The sequence below is a fragment of the Schistosoma haematobium genome, chromosome ZW (assembly GCF_000699445.3).
Source record: "Schistosoma haematobium chromosome ZW, whole genome shotgun sequence".
NCBI classification, from domain to species: domain Eukaryota; kingdom Metazoa; phylum Platyhelminthes; class Trematoda; order Strigeidida; family Schistosomatidae; genus Schistosoma; species Schistosoma haematobium.
Genome location: NC_067195.1, coordinates 35,237,661 through 35,257,218, shown reverse-complemented (window position 1 = coordinate 35,257,218; position 19,558 = coordinate 35,237,661). Strand labels below are relative to the sequence as shown.

Here is a 19,558-nt window from a genome sequence, read left to right as displayed (position 1 = left end):
GAATCTAGAATTCTCGATCTCGCGCGCGAACGCTTAGCCTCTAGATCACTGAGCCGGCATCCAACAGTGTTAGTATCTAACTTCAATCGATCCATGATCTTACGCAACCCTTCATCCATTGTCTGTGCTTCCAGGTTTTCAATGGTGTTCTAGTTTAGATCATCTCATGAGTTCAACTATTAAAATTACTACAATCTACACAAATCCCTATTCTGATAAGAAACAAATTTCGTAATAGATCTAAACATTCTACGATTTATCACAAAATACATAAAACAGCTTACAATTAGAACAAAACGGACAGTAACTTACCTTGCAATGGGTGATTAAGATTATCTTTACCATCATTCAGATAAAAGAAACTGATTAACAAGTGTATTACTATTATGTCTATCGATGTTTAAGAGTGTGTTATTCATCTGCAGTCAAGTCAACCCATGAACATCTTTATTTGGAGATAGATGTACAAGAAACTTGACAATACTCACAGTTAATTATGCACTTCAAAAGGGAATAAATGAGTAAAAATACATGCAACAACTACGAAACCTAGTAGTACGGACAACATTATATGCACCAACTAAGAAAGTTTATTGAACAATGGGTACCAATAACACTATAGAAAGTAGGATTATAGTATCCAACGCAGAGTCAGTTATCATATCTATAAAATCATATTCTTTCACAAATGCATAAATTTTTTGCAGATTATTTCAAATTGATCATCGATGACATAGAACCTTAACAAACGGAAATTCCGCATTTCTGACTAATTCAAAATAGATATAAATGTTTACATGCATATATTATTTCAGTATCCACTTACCATTACGTTATTTCAGAACAAAGAAATAAGCTTCCATGTTGCACAGAATATTTGACAATGAAAGCTAATTACTTTAGTTTAGACGAGTTAAAAGAAACAAAAATGTGCTACACTTCTAATAAGCTGGCAAACCAGCAAGTTGTAACTGTATTGTGCCAAAATATTATCAATGAGTGAATAATCTATTGGAATAAGTTGTCATAAAAACACAAATAAACTGTTCACCTTTAAAGAACATTTCTTATGAAATTCTACAAAATATTCGTTGTAATACAATTAGCAATTTAGGTCAAGCTAACATTTTTAGATAGCAATGAAATACATTGTTTTTTTGGAAATAGTAAACATCGTTATTAATTTACCAAATATCATTTGCAAAATACGTTTTATGCTAACACTATCTGGGATTCTCGAAAAAAATACAGTATCGAAGTAAACATTTTGGCATTTAAAGAGAGCAAATAAATCAAAATATGTGCAGGTGACAAGGGGTAAAGTCATTCAGTATATTAAAAATCCAATATTACAACGAACATTGTATAAAAAGTACACAATCTTGGCATTTAAATATATCATAAGCAATTATGTTAACCTTGTAGAAAAATAAAAGGTTAATGACAGTGCAAATATAACTTGACTTTGGAAAAAGTGAAGCGAATTGTTACAGGAAAACACTTCAACTTCTATAATTAAAAAACCATATAATTCACCGACAGTTTTCTTATTCACGATTTTCTTCACCCTCATTTCTCAAATGTGAACTCATGCTTTCGATAACAGGAACCTGTAAAGCTGAAGGTGTACTTGACACTGAAGAATGATCAAATACATCTGGATCATAAACAGTGTGATGCTGTAGTGAGTCCTAATACAAGTCGAAAGTAGATGAATCAGGATTTTAATTTTGATACTATGTTAATTAAAAAGTCAAAATTATGAATTTTGAACAGCCGATAATATAAAAATTTCAAAAGTAAGATATTATTTTTCGTTTTTATATTGAACAACATTATAGAAAAGAAAAACAAACAATAGAAACGAAGATAATGATTGGAACAAAAACTTAAACGTGAGCCAAAGCTAATATAATGCGTGGAACAACTAAGGGTAGAATAACAATTACCACTGAACAAGATCAGACAGATGCTTACTAATAGATTCCATATGACCTCATGACTCGAACTACACTCTTGCTTGAAATAACTGGTAAAACTAGCCACTACCACTAACTGCTTTTGGTTATAAACTATACTTTCAATAACTTCAGTAGAGTAGTAAATGAACCTGTCATTCTGTTAAATAAACAACTTGGTTTTTGAATTATTATTAGCTCGTTCTTGGTGATTGTAAAGCAAAGTAATATTTTTATCAATAAAATGAAACTATAAAGTATCGGCTTTTGAAAACTATGGTGGCTTATTTAATTCAGATTGTAGATATGGGTAGTGTCTGGCTCTCCTGCAAGTGGGATTGAGCTGTACTGCTCGGGTTAAGCCTGGGCGGTGTTTGGCTCTCCTGTTAAACGGGATTGAGCCGTACTATTTAGGTTGTCACGTGAAGGTCTGGATGGTGTCTGGTTCTCCTGAAAACCAATGTAAAATTACCCTGACCCACAAGGGTATATTATATAATTGTATATATGGTACTGACAATATTGGTTGATATAAACGGTTTTCAGTACACGGGATTACATAAATATACATACATCCATTTACATCTATTTACTTCAAAAATCTTCCAAAATAATGACACATTGTAAAAATATTTATTCCGTTTTTGAGCAATTCAGTTTATTTGAATATGATGGCATTTTGGTTCATTAAAAACTCGACCTGTTCAAATAAATTATCCATATCTTGCCAATTAAAATTTGGGAACTTCATAACATTTTCTTTCCTAGAAGCACTCACAGGTTTGAATCATTTATTATTTACACGAACTGGTTGCTAGATGGAATCGATCAACGTACTTAATTCTAAAGCAGTAAAGGAAATTTCCTAAACAACAATAAAAATATGAGCACTAGGTTATGTGAGACAAAAACTCCTGGGAATGTTGTTTCGCTTTTAGGCGTTTGTTAAGAGGACCACTGATCATAATGAATATTGTTTTATGCTAATACACGTTTCGCTTCCTAACATTTTAATAAAAAATTGACTCAAATGAAAGAATACTATGCTTTTCGAAATTTCTGTACCAATCGAAGTGAATTAGCGTATACGCTTAGTTTGCCTTAGAATGTTAGACTGATTCTAACATATAAGAACGAAAATAAGTATTCAAAAAATACTTTGAGAAACCACTCATATGTTGAAGATATGATGAAGACGCAGTATTAACTTGGATCACTAATTCAAACAAATATACAGCAAAGTAATTAACTGTCAGTGTTCAATATTCATGTGAATCCCATTGAAGCGATATAGCAACTAAGAGATACACACTTGCGCCAGCTTATTCGGTGTCCAAAGCTGATCAAATCACAAGAAGTACAGATACAGAATTTCCATGAAGTCACTTTTAAAAAACATTTAATTTGGGAAAAATACATGGCAAAATATTGACTGGAACTATCACAGAGAATGATTTGATTATATAATTCTTCTGAGATATGTGATGTTAGGCTTCGTCATCACCCAGTTTGAAAATAATCTCATTTTGTGATTAATCGAAAGACTCATAAAACGACTGGACAACAAGCTTGAAGATTAAAGCAGTTTATTCTTCTCAAATAACCGAACACAAATGAAAAAGTGCCAGTCAATACTTTACCAATTAAATACAGAAATATAAACAGGTAGTGATCTCTGTGAGAATTACTTGAACCCTGATCAGATAAAAATGCGATTGTTTACCTATACTAAACTGAAAATAACCTTAACTACTTTCATGGATATTTTTGATAAAAACGACTACTTTTACACGGATTGACCAATCAGTAGTAACCAATTCATGTTTATCGAGTCCTTAGTACTGATCGAGTTCTATCCATCAATAAGAAACGTAGAAATAGTATAAATGAATTGAAATCAGTCACACTGTTTTGATGTTAATTAGTTGTAAGTAGTTGGCAGGAAACCCTTTGATGTGCAATAAATTTACACCATGAAAGAACAATATTCATGTAAAAAGTATGTAAAATAAGGATAATAAGATATTGACAAATCTCAAAAAGTAAAGTTTGTAAACACTATCATCTAGTGTCGAAGATGTTTTTCATGCTGTCGTCATATTAAGAGCTCACAAAATAAAAATTAAATAATCCAAATATTTGATAAAATATATTCAAAGTTTTTGGCATAAACCAGTCAATGGGAAAAAAAACATTTGAAGAGTTTTATGAAACGAACGACCAGAAATACAAAATATGATATACACCTTTCAAGACATTTTGTATCTTAAACTAAAATTAGATATTATCAAGACCTACATCCTGAACAAACGCTTTGATGAAGGTGAAGCAACAAGTGTTTAATACATATTCACTTTTTTTATCTCCAAAAGTTCCTATTTATATACAAAATATGTTTGTTATCAGGTTAAGACAAAACATTCTTTAAACTAATCAATACAACTTTCTTCAACAAGTACATTTTTGCTTTAAGGAAATGAACAATCCAGTCTTAACGCAATTTATCAAGGTAGTTGACTGTCCTACCTATAACCATTGATAAATCTTCCTGAAGGAATTTTATAGGAATTAAGTCCAGTAGTTAAATTATGCCCTTTTTCTTAGAAAATCAAGAATTTTCAATATGGTATATAAACTACTCAAATAATAGTATCTACACCAGGTTGTATACCATGTATAGTAAATATCACAATAGTTATGAAGTAATTACCAAATAAATTCCTTACCACTGAAAGATTGCGCTTCTTTAAAGAACCACCAAGAGTAAAAGTTTGATTTGGATTTTCATTTACACTCATTTGATTAGAAGAGGGTTTACTGACAACTTTATGCAGACCGATATCACCGTCTGTGCTGCTAAAGGGAAGCTGTCGTCTGTCAGTTATTTCACTTTGAATAGAAGCAACATCTACATCTGTGTCATTCGATACTGCAGAAGAGAGCCGTCCACCTCCAGGACAATCAGGCAAATCTACTTCATCATCTCCAAACAAACGCCGTGGTAATGCTTGTAGACTGGCATATCTTAATAGGGGAGGCCAAACACCGGCTGACCTGTCAATTTCTTCTCGAATTCGTTCATAAGCTTTGCGTTCCATACGTCTTGATTAGATCATAAAACAATACCGTGGTAAATATTTTGGACATTTTAAAAACACTCTACACGACAAGTGAACATTATAGAAAGTATTCAAAGCTTTACACGTTTTCAAAATTAAATGAAAATTGAGAGAAAAAATTACTTTACAGTTAGTATTTTATCATTGCTGTGCATTATTATATATATAGACTAACTGCAAACGGAATTCCCAGTTTCCAGAAGAAGAAAGTCAATGAATACAGACATTAAATCTAGTAATATCATGAAGTTATTTTGATCAACAAATTTCTTAGATGATCGACGAACTCCAGGGAATCCTTTACACTGTACCTAAAAATTTCTCTGTTTAACGCCTTGAGAATTTATACTAGCCAATTCGCTGTTGTAAAATAGTCTAAGTTATTCATATCTCTGACGGGTCGAAGGAAGGTTCATTTTTCTCAGACCATGTAGCTTCAGTGTTATTATTCCTACAGGTTTCGACATTTGGAATATGTTTCCGAAATAAAAACTTTGCAAGGAGTCTATTAGTTGTTTCCAGTCATTGAACAAGACGGCTAACCTGTAACTGTAAAATTGAAACTAGTCAATGTCACAGTATATTCATCTTATCGAAAATTAATTGGATTTAGAGGTTTATTACTTGTTTAAAATGAAGTATGAAACACTTTAATGAAGAGTATTTTAATAGATCTAAGCGACTTTTTAACCGAAATAAAATGACGGATACAAATGTTGAAGTCTTATCGACAAAATGACAACTGATTCAAAGATTCAAAACATTTTACATTCATTTGAGCCCGAGAAATTAGCATTTATAGTAGCATTTTATTTAATTTGAATTCAGTAGTTTGAGAGTTCTTTGATTCAGTTCGTTCAAATAGACTGTTATAAAAAATTATCTACGCCTTTTTGCAGTACATTAATTTTTCGCCAAAATGCTGAATTTATAAACTAGATTCTGATCTGTCAGTCAGCTTGTGTAGTGTTGATCGTATGAACGATAAATCTGTACAATATGCGTCAAGTTACTTTGAAGTATTTTCGATTCCAAATAAAAATTTCTCCTGTTATTCACGATGAACAAAAGTGTTTCACCTCGGTAAACCCTCGGCAACAATAGGAACAACAGGAACTATTAGAAGATTCTCAGATTCGTGAAATCAAAATTACGCTATTTCGCTGTTTATTGGTTTTTCAGAGAAAATAACACGCTTCATCGAAGACAGCCATAAATTCCGTAATGATAACTCATGTACATCATATAAATACTGTCCAGACATTTTGATTTCACACTAAGCATCTTTTAAAAAGTAAAAATAAATTAACGAATATGAAATACCCCTACTTCTTCTTGATGCATTTATCACATGAATCGAAGTCGTACAAAGCTACTATGTATGGTGTGACTAACCTTGGAAATAGCGCTCGACGAATGCGACGTATACGACGTCGAAAAGAGACTCCATCAACAATTGATTCAACAATATAACTAGCCATAAAATTCGCCAAAACCATGGAGTGTAAAATGAGTATGAACCAAATAGAAGGAATTCGGACTAACTATAATCGATAAAAACAATTTCAATATATGCGACTCTGAAAATATCCTCATATTTTATAAACGATTTTCATTGTAACTGAAAACATAGTGACTGAATATCTTAGTCTTCTTGTTTAATAGTTCTAATCTAACTTTGCAAATAATAAATCATTTCAGAGAATAGAATAAATACAGAAATACCATTGACTATGTGGCTATCAGTATAATGTCGATTGCCCTATAACAAAATCTGAATTGAATGAAAAGAGGACAAACTAAACTCTTCAAAACTGATTTATTAACGAAACTCACTAGAAAACACATTTCATTACCATTGATTTGAATAACAAATGGTTATACAACTATGATAACACTTGAACAGCATTCCATTATATCAGAAATACACTAGTGGATCACAAAACGGTTTATTACACATGGTTTGGAAAAAGCCTGTTCGGTCGAAAATCGAATAAAAATTACGTATTAATGATGACGTCTTACTGTCATGTTGTTACAGTGAAGTTTGAACCTTTGGTCACGCGAAGAAGAAAGTTTTTGTACAACGTGATAAATAATCAGAATGCCTATCTATTACGTTTCAGGAATTCACTCATAAAGAAATGTATATATATATAATTAAATTGACAAAGGCTTATGCACGTTACAAAGTGGAACTTTAATTAACATTCAAACTTCTTTGTTGGTAAAACAAAATTACATGTTTAACTGCTTTAGAATCATTTCAAAGGGTTACTTTAAGCAGCTAACATTACTATTTTCGAACACGAACAAAGGTATTGGGTGAGTTTTATCGGCATAAAAATACTTTCTTCTGAAAAACAGATGAAGCCACGTAAAAGGGAATTCTTCATGACAATTTAAATATTCACTGGTTCAAGATAAAAATTTTCACAAACAGAATTCACCAACATTTTGTTCGCTATCTAGTGATTAAATACATAAATTTATGCAACTTTCACTCATTATGTCAATTCAATGTAACCACAACAACAGTTTTCATTTTGAAGAAATGTAGTAAATCATTTTATAAGTAACATAAACGTCTTAATATATATTTAAAACAAAAAACAAACAAACAATAAAGTCCTTTAAACTAAGGTGTTTAAGTAACTTAAATGAGGTAATTTTGTCAAAAAGACGTTACATCAACTAGTGATGATTGTGCTAGATCACATTCTCTATGAATTAATTATTACGAAATTATACTTTCATTGTCAATAATGAATTGTAAGATTATTAGCAAAACGAAAATATAGAAGATACCAGGTTTAGACACGATTTGAGAATTCACAAAGTATACCATTAACGGTAATGACCTTTTTCGAATCGGTAATATTTAACAAACATTTCAATAAGGAAGCAGAACTGTAGATAACAAAATTTTTCGAGAACTAAACGCGATATTTTAAAATGGAGACTGGTATAACAATTCCTTTTTTTAGGTAGAAAGAATTGGTTGGAAGGATCAAAAATGTATACAACATAGGAAATCGTAGTCATATGACGTATGTGTTAACACATGCTGAATAGTATGGATTTAAGAAACAGAATGAATAATAATGTATGCTGAACATGACGTAATTACTGTAACTCATCATCCTAGAGATTAATGATCGAGTGCTCAGAGCTATGATTGTTGAGTACAAATACCAGCTGGAACAGTGACTATCCATCAAATATACCAACACTTAAAACATAACAGTTTAGCAAGAGGAAAAGAGATTGTTTTATTTTTTACTGCTAAATACAATTTAGTAATGACCGAAAGGCAAAGCTCACTCAAACAATGTTTGAGATTTCAGAGTGATATTCTTTATCGAAATTAAATATGAACAGTAAAACTTAGCATATTTTGAGCACAAAGCATTCTTCCATTTACAATAAAAGATGAATTTTATTGGTGACTGAGTACCAGTTGTGCATGAATATCAACATTTGTATGAGAAAATAATCATTTATTCATAAATTACAACAATATGAAATTTACCTACAAAAAACAAAAATTTATTTAAAAATGGTGCTCGTCAATGATTAAGAAACAGTATTAGAATTCAAAGCAAATGGTAATGCGCAAGTGATGATTCATAAGCCTATGCCCCTACCTAACACTACGGATTTCCATCACTGTCAGTAATATCTGGAATTTATGGAACATACACATCAATATCTGCCCATGAAAAGTGGGATCTGCTTCATCACTCTGTCTTGTGGGATTTGTGAACATACTTCTAGGTCATCAAAAGGAATATTGTTTGTGATTATGAGCAGTGGTGGGCAAAGAAAAAAATAGAAGAGAAAAGCAGAGAAGTTGAGAACTTATAGGAAACTGACCCGAGTCAACAAGGGAATGGGTACGAAAAGCTAGTTATTTGTCATAATATTTAGAAAAAGACAAAACTGAGAAGATCTGAAGGATTAGCAAAAGATTGTTAGGAACAGTTCAAATAGCCTCCAGCTATTCTTCAGTTACACACTTTTCATAAACAACGTAAATGAGAATAAGCAGAAGTCCCCCAGATCTTAGTGGGATTTAAAAAACCATTCCTAACTTGGAGTAGGAGAGACCAGAAGAAACTGATAAGTGAACTCCAGAATTTCATAAGCATGGTTGTTTAGTTTTAGCACTTAAGTACTAGCCAGCGACTTGGAGTTGGATGTAATCCCATGTAACCGGTTTTGATCTCAGATAAGAAGGGACTGAAATTATTTTGTGCAAAATTAAGAGGAATCGGATTGACTGGCATGGTGTCTTAAAATATTAACCCATATAATCACTCGGTTTTAATTTGCAACCTATGAACAGCAAACTGAATAAAATTAAACTAGTTTGAGAACTAATAATCAATGTATCGGTTAAATGTAGATAAATCACCACGGTATGGAAAGAAAAATGCCGAATTTAATTGTGTTTCTTTACTTCTGCTAACCATAGGGCCAGTTTACGGAGTGGCAGTCTTTTCTGAATTGCTCTATGGCTGTGATACATAGCCTATAAAAGTAGAAGACATGCATAGGCTACAGACTTGATTTTGGTTATCTTCGTTTCAGTGTCGCACTTTAATGGGACGATCGAGTGAGCAATAAAAAGGTTAGGCATAGAGTATAAGACAAAGATACCAATAGGTCGATAAAATTGTAGATCTTCATCGAATGAGGTGGCTGGTATGCATATTTCGTATGAACAGCTATCAACTACCTCGAACTCCAATGTTATCTGAAGTAGGAGTGAACCAGAAGAAAGCTAAAGGCTGCCAAACCTAGACAGGGTGTCAGAAAAAGAAATTATTGACTGTCGATATGAGCATTGTTTGCAGTAATGGTAAGAAACGTTGGATAAAATGGTTCAGAGTTAGTTACAATGGAAAGGATCCAATCACTTCAAATTCTCTAGGTTCTGAATCTCAGTATTCTCCCAAATATAGATTCCCACTCAGTCTTTACAAACCAAGTTCTCAATATTTAGTTCTACGCGTTACCATTGATACTACATTATCGTTATAACGGAATAAACATCAAGAAAAGCTGAACTTTCGGACTGATCCTATCTGAGGTTTCTGTTTACATTTCGGTCGCATGATTATTAAATACATAAACTGTTGTATTTTGGTATTCGCCGAATTACAAGCTTTGACGTGATGTATAAAACAATGTGTTGTGCGTTTGTTAAACTACTGTTACTTGATTAAGGACCAATCATTGAGATTATATTTTAATTTCTTAGTAGTGTTGATATGTGGTCAGGAAGCAACTATATATTATATGATTCGACGTTATCTGTTTGCTGCGTTGTGATCTATTCTGGCTATCAAGTGAGCGAGAGTGAGAATATGCATTCTGTGTCTATCTTCGTTAAGTTTTATTGTCCCAGGCTTTATGCTGATTATGACTGACCCAAATAAAAATTATAGCCGGTATTGAAACCAAGTTACTTGTATACTACTTCAGGTGAAACGCTAGTCTTCCGTAAACTTACTTGTAAAAGTTCAACTATCCAATTAGCAGGATAAGTTGTCAAGTAAAGACTTAACGCAAAACACACCAAAATATTCAGCACAAATGCATCTATTGAAATAAAACACAAGAGAAACAAAAGATTAGTGTATTGTAAATCTTTATAAATGTTTAGAGATCAAACAAGAACATATGTGTGTGAAGTAAGTCGTGGAATCATTCAAAAGTGGATACTATAGTCAAACACGGATTATATAACCGTAATTGGAAATTCAAATAACACGCTGATTAGTAAGAAGCAGCCAGTTTATATTCATCGAATAGTGTTTTAAAACTATTGACATAGTAATGAAATGAATATTTCATACAATTAACTAGTCCGAGTTACATATGTAAATTACTTGGTAAATGCTATAATAACTAAAGAACTACTAAGTCCCTATGAATATAATTCAAAGAAACGTTGTGCGATGGAAATAGTTTGAAAACGCATCAATTCAAATGGTGTGAATTTTCCCAATTCGTTTGATGAAATAATTTCTACCTGAACTAAGTAGTGTAGCAACATCTCTGCATAATAACCTAGAGATAAAAAGAAACCGAATCTAAGATAAAACCGGATAATTATATACTAATTAGTTCCATTGGATATGTTATGGCTTTAGGTTGCTGTCGATTTTTACCCTGTGTTATCGATCGATTACAGTGACACGTAAACACGTACGGACGGCCTAGAGTCTCGATTGGTCCCACTTCCCTGTCTAGCCCAGTCAGTTGAGTCCAGAACACAAGCCACAGCCTCGGAGATATGAATCATTATATTTCAAACATACTTTGTTTATATGCCAATCAAGCATACCACATCGTACCATAAAATAGAAAACAACATTTTGTACAATATTCAACAAGTGAACAGATATCGACCAATAGGAAATGTCCATTTAAAGTCCAAGGACGCCATTGGACTTAACATGATAATTATTGGTCTATTCCTCTGCATCCACAACAGGATAAAGAACAACAAACAAGTGTTAACATTATCATCACAAAGGGATCGTTGTATGTTAAATTATAAGTTGAAATCTCACTACCACATTGCTACATCCAGTAAATTCACGTTTTTAATACTTAACAATCTACGTCATTAATAAATACTTATGTAAACACAAACAACTTACAATTAGTTAAAATTGATTTACGATATGGTGCTCCTTTTGAAAAGGCGATGGCCAAAATTATATATTGATAAGTGGAGACTATAAATACAGCCGCATTTTCGTAGTTTTTATACTCAGCTGTATTAGAGTACGAATATAACGGCATATACCTATTAAAAGAATGATCAAAGAATGGTAAATTTCCTCAATGTTACAAACAGATCGAACAAAAATTTAAGAGTAAATGATCGAAGGTTTACGTCTGTGAAAAATAAATCGACCAATAATTCACTACATTCAAAACAATTGAAAAACATTTTTCTTACTTGGTTTACACATCACACCATAAATTTTAGGAAAAAGCATATCGCATAAAGGCAAAATGCATGCATAAAACAACTTCAATCAAACGTTAAACTCTGCTTCCGTTCAGTTTGTAAGCTAAGTTCCAAGTTTCCAATTAACTTTAATTTTGTTGCCTAGTCATGCAATCATGTTCACAAAAAGAGTGCTTTTCATGGTTTAAGAATTTTACTAACAAGTACAAAGCGACACCAAACCTAGATCTGAAGTATCTTATCTACTGCATGCAACCATCTTACATGGATTCAATATCTGTTTGCAAATACATCAAAATGTGTAAAAGTCAACTTGAATTTCTATTTAGTTCTTCAATATAGCTGGGATAAAAATGAATGTACAAAATGTTTCTCGTAATATGAATATTCATGAGCAAGGTATTGGACTGGTATTACATACATTTACAGTTAACTGGCATTTACATTTTCTTCTACAACTTATGTAAAAATATGAAAATGCAAGCAACTAACAAAAGAACAGTGACGAATGAAATTCGCTAACAACGTGCAGTCAGAAATAAAATTCAACGAAATCGCATACCAAGATTGAAAGCGAATCAATATGAATGCAGTTGCCTGAATAATAAAACCAATTATCACTTGACCAAATAATGAAATCATTGTTACCATGCTCAAAAGTCTCATTGTAGGCGGTTCAGCAGAAAGATATGGATAAGCATGTGTATATCCAACTAGTGAAGATCATTAACATAAAATGGAAAAAATTAAAGCAGTCAATATGTAGATTATTTTATAATGAAAGAATAAAAGTAGGTTTTTCTTGAAAATATAAATATACTTTCTATTTCCAATTAAGGTTTCATGGCGCAAACCATATTATTGAAATTCTTCATAAACAATGAATCAACCCTAAGGCTGATAATTAGTTCAAGTTTAACGTGAAGTTTAAAAGTATATTTGATACGAAGTTATTTCTGCTGTTTTGCCATTTAAGCAACTTGCTAAGTTAACCTCAACATTAGATCAAGCAAGAATTCATTTTAAGCTAATTGGTTAAAATATTTTGACTAGAGATCATTGTTTCAGCCAATGCATGAAGGATTCGACAGTTAGTATAGTGTGATACGAAATGTACATGTGACTTAGTCAACGCAAATCAACAGTTAATTCAAAAGAATGGTTTAGAAAACTTAAGCTTCATATCTAAAACTTCTGAATACAGTTAGAACTACTGAAATATGCAAGCCCATATGCAGCTGTGAGTTAAAGATGATATATTTAGTTTTTAAGAAAATGATGAAATGCCAGTAAGTAAATGTGAGTAGCTCCTTAAAAATATTTTCTGTTCACATGTATCAAACAAATACGTCTTGCGAAAGGTATGGTTCTTTTATGTATAACGACTCGTCAGTAATAATAATATCAAACCACTTTAAATTAGTCAAACTTCGCCTGGAGCCCGTCTAGGGTTACTGCCGGTCCAATTCCAGTTAAAGGAGGTTGGGTACACGACTGGTAATCCTAGTTTGTGAAGAAACGCTAAACAGAAAAATTCGTTTAAACCATTTTAGTTTCGCCCTGAGAGTTGAGGTTTCTTCATGCAGAAGAGTTATAACAGCTCATTAGTGAAGCCGAGATTTTTTAAAATGGCGAAGTCAATGCCTTTTTTGACAACTATCTATCATCACGAGGGAACTAAACCTCAAGGTCAGGGTGGAAAACATCGGGTACGAACGCATCATGAGGCGAAATGTACACGGAGAAAGGAACGAGAATGGTGACATACTAGTAAATCTATGTACTTTCAATAATTTTGAATTATTTTTCTCCACAAACATATATATATATATATAAAGTTTTATCGAACAACACTACAGAAAACCAACCCGATCACACCTGTATCAATAAAACATTAAAAAGATCCATGGAAGGCGTACAAACAAAGACAGGATCTGATGTAGTTTGAGATGGAACCTGGGGGTAGTCGGACAAATCTGAGGCTAAGAAGCGTTGGACAGTTGAAGAAGCAGTACAATAAAGGTTTAATGCAATCTCTCTTTACCATGACAGCAAGCTGAATCAGTCCAAGATGGATCTTAGTAATAAGCTTCAAAGTTTACAAGACCTACTAGACGAAGAGGAAAACACTATGCAGAGTAAATGGAAAAATTAAAAAGACAATAACTTCAACACGTCAATTATTGCTGAACCCTATCGAAAATTGGAGTAATGAATAGTTCCATGCAGGCAGTACAGAGAATATTGAAAAAAGAGAAAACAAGGAAACTTTAGTTAGTATTAGCAGAACAAAAACTGTGAATGCCAAGGTACAGGTTTGATATACATATTCAAAAAAATGAGAGAAAAAACAGCAGTAGTGATGACATGCAATATGGCAAACACACGGAAAAAACAGCAGAACAAGATAGGATTTACTTTAAAAAATTATCGAATTGCATAACAAGGCAAACCCTAAACAACTTATATAGGCAAACACAAAATGGTTTAAAGATCCCTGTCATATTAAAAGACTAATATTTGAACGAAGAATATTCTTTTCGATAAATTCTCTTCAGGTTCTACAATTATATATCCAAATTATTAATCCGAAAAGTGGCCAAGTTAAGGGTAAAGTACATCGTTTAGAGCATGGGAATTTAGGATTGTTATTTGACGTTATATACACAGTACATATGTAAACATAGAAAACGATGGTATTGATAGCGAACACATTGGTTATTAACAATCGTTTTGCTGTCAGGATCTTTTACTTTAGGACGAACAACATCAAGGTCATCGTGTGAGAGTATGCTTTCCAAACTTAGTGCAGTAAGAATTCCTTAGAACGTAAAAGTGAAAATTTCGTATTCAAAATTACCAATTGCAGTCAAAATGAAGCACGACTGAATACTGGAACAACAAATGTTTTGCTAACGACAACTTGAGACGCATGTGAAAAATAAATAAGTGATTGTAGAACATCGGTTGATTTATTGTCAATTATTGATTGAACTGTACAAAAAATCGCTCCTTCGTCAATATATTCGTTTGTGATCACATATTCTGTACTTTACTCAACACAACAAACATGATCAGTTTGAAAATCATTCGAAATTTTTGCATTATTTGAATGTGTCAATCAATTGAAAAGAATTAAATTATCGCAATCAGATATATTTATTTGACAAAATGATTGAGGGGGTTCATCCAAAAAGCTTTGTTTTTCTTATCCAACCAGGAATTAGAAAACATTAAGAAAACAGTCTGTTATGTGATTTTTTGTAAACATCACTAAAACTAATATTGTTAAAACCAAATTAGGTTGAACAACTAAAGCACAAAGGAATGGTGCCTGAAACGTTTAATAATAGTTTTATGCAAAGTCGATAAACCTATGATAAAGCCATTAACATCTAGAAGAAATTTACCACCATTTAGGTCATCGACTAATTATGGAGAGGATTGAAACGGTAATTTAAATGAATGATAAGCCTCATTATTACAAATTACATTGGGACAATATCCGAACTTTTTTAAAATGGATGTACTGTCTAACAGCTATAACGAATGTAGATGTTCTTCTAAAAACTTCACAAACTTTACTTTCGACATATGTGATATTAGTGTTCAGTGTATGCTGTAACATTTTTGTATTATTTTACACTGAGGTCATTCTCAATGACGTCGTGATTATTTACAAACTAATAAGTTGGAACAGCAACAAAATTCATGAAATTATCTTTCATCAGCATAAAAGTTAGGTTCCTCACACCACAACATAAAGTGTATGCGCATATGTACAAAAAAATATTACAAACTAAAGTAAAGAATATTGTGAATATAAAAGTTTGCTTAGGAATCTATTGATATTACTAACAACAAAATATAAGGCTATTCTGAAAGATTAAAATGACGATACCTTTCAGGTATTCTTGATGTAAACTTTGTATTTCGCTCCAAATCACTTAATTTTTATAAATATTTATTAAAAACATACTTTTAATTTGAAAACACAAAGTGTACATGCTGACTGGAGCTGAATCAAACTCCAGTAATAGAGAATAAAACAAATCTTTAGGCTGAAAAAGTCCATAACAATGATTAAACAACTCATCAACTGTACTTCCGGATTTAAATCGACCTCATAAATTTTGATAAGATTGGTATGTTTACTTCACTTCTCAATACCGCTTTAACGTTTCGCATCAGCTGAGTGTTTATTTGCATGTTTAAAGTCGTTTTAGAGTGTTTCCCATAACATGAGAAAGTAAATTGAAAGGGTTCACAGGATAACATTAACTAGAACGCATACATTATAGTTTCCGAAAATGACAAACGATATCGTGAACAGAAATGAAATCTCTTGATTTTCCTCTGAAGACATACTATCTTGAATATTTTGAATATGAATTTATTTAGTATTTTACTATGTTAAGTTAGATGTAAGGATGTTTTGTATTCTAGGATTTTTTGAATTGATATAATTGATGAGTGCAGTCACATCAATCATTTTAGAAACTTTTTAAAATCAAGTATCCCATTTATAAGTGTTCATATTTGAACTCGAATTGTGAATTTTGACGACCTAGTTCCATAATGCTGATATAGGCCACGGGTAAATACAAAAGTCATTTCTTTATTAAGATGGTGAGATCTTTTCATTGAATGATCGGTTTATAATCAATTTAATCACTTGAGTCAACGAGAACTTAACATAATTATCACTTCAGAATAATGGATACAAAATACTTAAGCCTACTAAGAATGTCTTAAGAAGCTAGGTAAAATGATAAAGAACTTCTACGGTACACTAAGTTTAATAAATAACAACTCACATGTTAAACCTAACGTTGTAATTATGACGAAATCACAATGTAAGTATTGTCACTGAGAAAAATTGCTACCGACCTGAAGCAAAAACGGAACATTATCAGAAAGCAATGAAAATAAAAGTTGTACTCCGGTCTATTTTGGATTATCTAAGGATAATCTAAACTGTGAAACAGTTTTATGGACTAGAGTACAAAGTAGGGGTTGAAATATAATATTTTATCTGTAAATGAACTTACCACAAAAAGTAACATTATGGGAAACGATTGAATGAGGGAGTAACCAGCCATAAATTTGAACATTCCAAAGCTTGTTACAAGAGCACAACGACCCTCTCTTATAAGCATAGGTACACAGCTTATATTTTGTTTCTTTGATGTAAAAGGACTAGCAATACTTGCTTCTGCTTCACTTAAGGAAATCCCAGCATGAGCTACTTTTAAAGCTCCACAATCATTTGCACCATCTCCACACATAGAAACAAAGTAACCAACTGACTGAAGAGCTTCAACCACTTGTGCTTTTTGTTCTGGAGAAAAGCGAGCAAACACCATACCTTTCACAACCAGCTAAAATTTAAAAAATATTACTAGTATTTTAGCATAGCACTCGGAGAAATAAACATAATTTCAGTTTGAATGACAGTTAATAAATTTGAGGAAATATTCTCCATTTAATTTAATGACCAAGTTTCAGTTTTGGTGGCTGGAAGAATGGTATCAAGAATACATAAATTTAAATCAGTCAAATGGTCAAGACAAGAAATTCATTCACTGAAGTGCGTGGATCATTTCTGTAATTTATTGTAAACTTAACATTATCAATGATAGGTTTATTCAACATTTCATGAACAATGCACACATTTTCATAGTGTTGTGCACTTGGTATTTATTACTCGGCTTTGAAATGAATGTCTTAGTCATTATGATAAATTGCAAAAACTTCAAAATCTGATTTTAAATAAAAAGAACACTTACATCATATGCATTTACTGTCTCAAGATTATATCGAAAAACGTGGGGGTAGCTGTCTATGGCTCACCCTGGATTGCGTGGTTGGCGTTTTTTTATAGTAAGGTACTATTTTGAGGAATGAATTTGGTAAACTCTTGCCAAATTCACCTCCTGTATGTTTAAGAGGACAACTAGTAGCTTAAGAGGGGCTCTAGGAGGAGTTTGAAATTTCCAACAACTAATATATCCTAAGACAGTATCCTCATCAGTTTATCAAGATTAGTTTGTATCTCGGTCAATACATCGATCCATAGTCTACTTGTGAGTTGTGTATACAGAGCCCAGACACTTCAGCCACTGTGGATGATCTTAGTGTTAATGCACTTATACATCATTGTATTTGAAATGTTGATGTGGAAGCCATGGAGGCGACTTTAGCTATCCTATTATAAACTGATTTACTGGTGACAAGTCCGTCAAGTAATGAGGAATTCTCAACAATACTAGATATCTACTGTTGGTTTTGATAGGTGCATACCTCAGGAAGGCATGCTAACATCCTCAAACTAATTCTATTTCAAGATACCATTCTCCCATCCGTACAAGTTAGGAATGAACTTGGAAGCAATGATCATAAAATGGTTGTCTGTATTCTTACCGTTAATATTAACCCTACTGATAACCTTTCCTTAAAAGAAAACGTCAATATCGGGACTATAAAGTGCAAAGTGGGCTTAATGCAAACCTTGTTGAAGTGTTCATTTTTGAATAACTTCTCGAGAAATAGTCTCGTACGTGTGCGAGACATTTTATCAAATCGATTCCATTGCACCGGTGAAAAGCTAATGCCTTATTCATAACAGTTAAGTAACGCAACTAACTAAGATTTTTCGAAAAGTTACTTTAAGTCGAATTGTTTTTCACCCGCACAATTAGCTGTAATTTCTAACCAAGTCTGAGAAATTCATAATTCAAAGGCCTATATTGAAGGGTAGTTAGCACTTAACGGTGGTTCAAAAGAAGTTAACCTTAGTTATTCTACTCAATAAACGTGTAGGATTATCGCAAACTTAAGATTTCCCTTGAATTTTCCATAATGGTTCTTTTATAAAGATTCGAAAACCGACACAAACATTTTCAGTGATATTGTTGTAATAAATAATAAGACTCTAGAAAACTTTGGACAAGAAATCACACATGAGATGTATCTCTTCCAATCCCTTAAGGTTTCGAGAAGTCACCAATTTGACGGAATTCTACATGTTTACTTCCACTGCTTCTTCTAAAACTGTTTATAGTTCCTCTGGATACGGGCACTAGTCCTAACTGTTGGAAACCACACACAATACTTCCTTACGAATCTACAAACAAGACTTACTAAGATGAGTATCGGCCTGTGAATATTACCCCGGTTATCCCAAGAATAATGTAAAATATTGCATGTGACGAAATTTCTGACTACTAATTCGCCGGAAAACACAACGCTCATTCACAACACGGCTTCCGTGGAACTGGATCTTGCATCACTAGTTATCCTAATTTGTTTAGCTCAGTTTTCACTGAATGTAGCATTGAGCAACTAGTTTTAATACTATGTTCTGACATTTCTAAAGCCTACAGCATAATTTACCACCAACGTTTTATAAATGAACTCACACTCACTCTTACTTGTGTGGCTCAATAATTTCCTCAGTCACAGACACCGTATAGTTAAATAAACTCGCT

General features: G+C 32.5%; 1 protein-coding gene across 4 annotated transcripts in view; it reads right to left on the bottom strand.

Moving 5' to 3' along the window:
• Positions 1–278: 278 nt before the first annotated feature.
• The window catches only part of MS3_00003396 (uncharacterized protein), a 32,375-nt gene continuing 13,095 nt past the window's right edge, over positions 279–19,558 (bottom strand). Inside the window, exons 1-8 of one of the 4 annotated variants that reach the window (XM_051211178.1) lie at positions 17,120–17,741; positions 16,886–16,958; positions 12,631–12,781; positions 11,752–11,900; positions 10,596–10,684; positions 6,473–6,621; positions 4,685–5,060; positions 279–1,691 (exon numbers count right to left, since the gene is read on the bottom strand). In XM_051211178.1, the coding sequence (XP_051071216.1) occupies positions 1,548–1,691; positions 4,685–5,060; positions 6,473–6,621; positions 10,596–10,684; positions 11,752–11,900; positions 12,631–12,734 (1,011 nt within the window). In that variant the 5' untranslated portion in view covers positions 12,735–12,781; positions 16,886–16,958; positions 17,120–17,741 and the 3' untranslated portion in view covers positions 279–1,547. Of the gene's footprint in view, positions 5,061–6,472; positions 10,685–11,751; positions 12,782–13,946; positions 18,459–19,558 lie in introns of those variants that run through there. The other 3 variants (XM_051211177.1, XM_051211176.1, XM_051211175.1) reach the window with 3 other exon arrangements.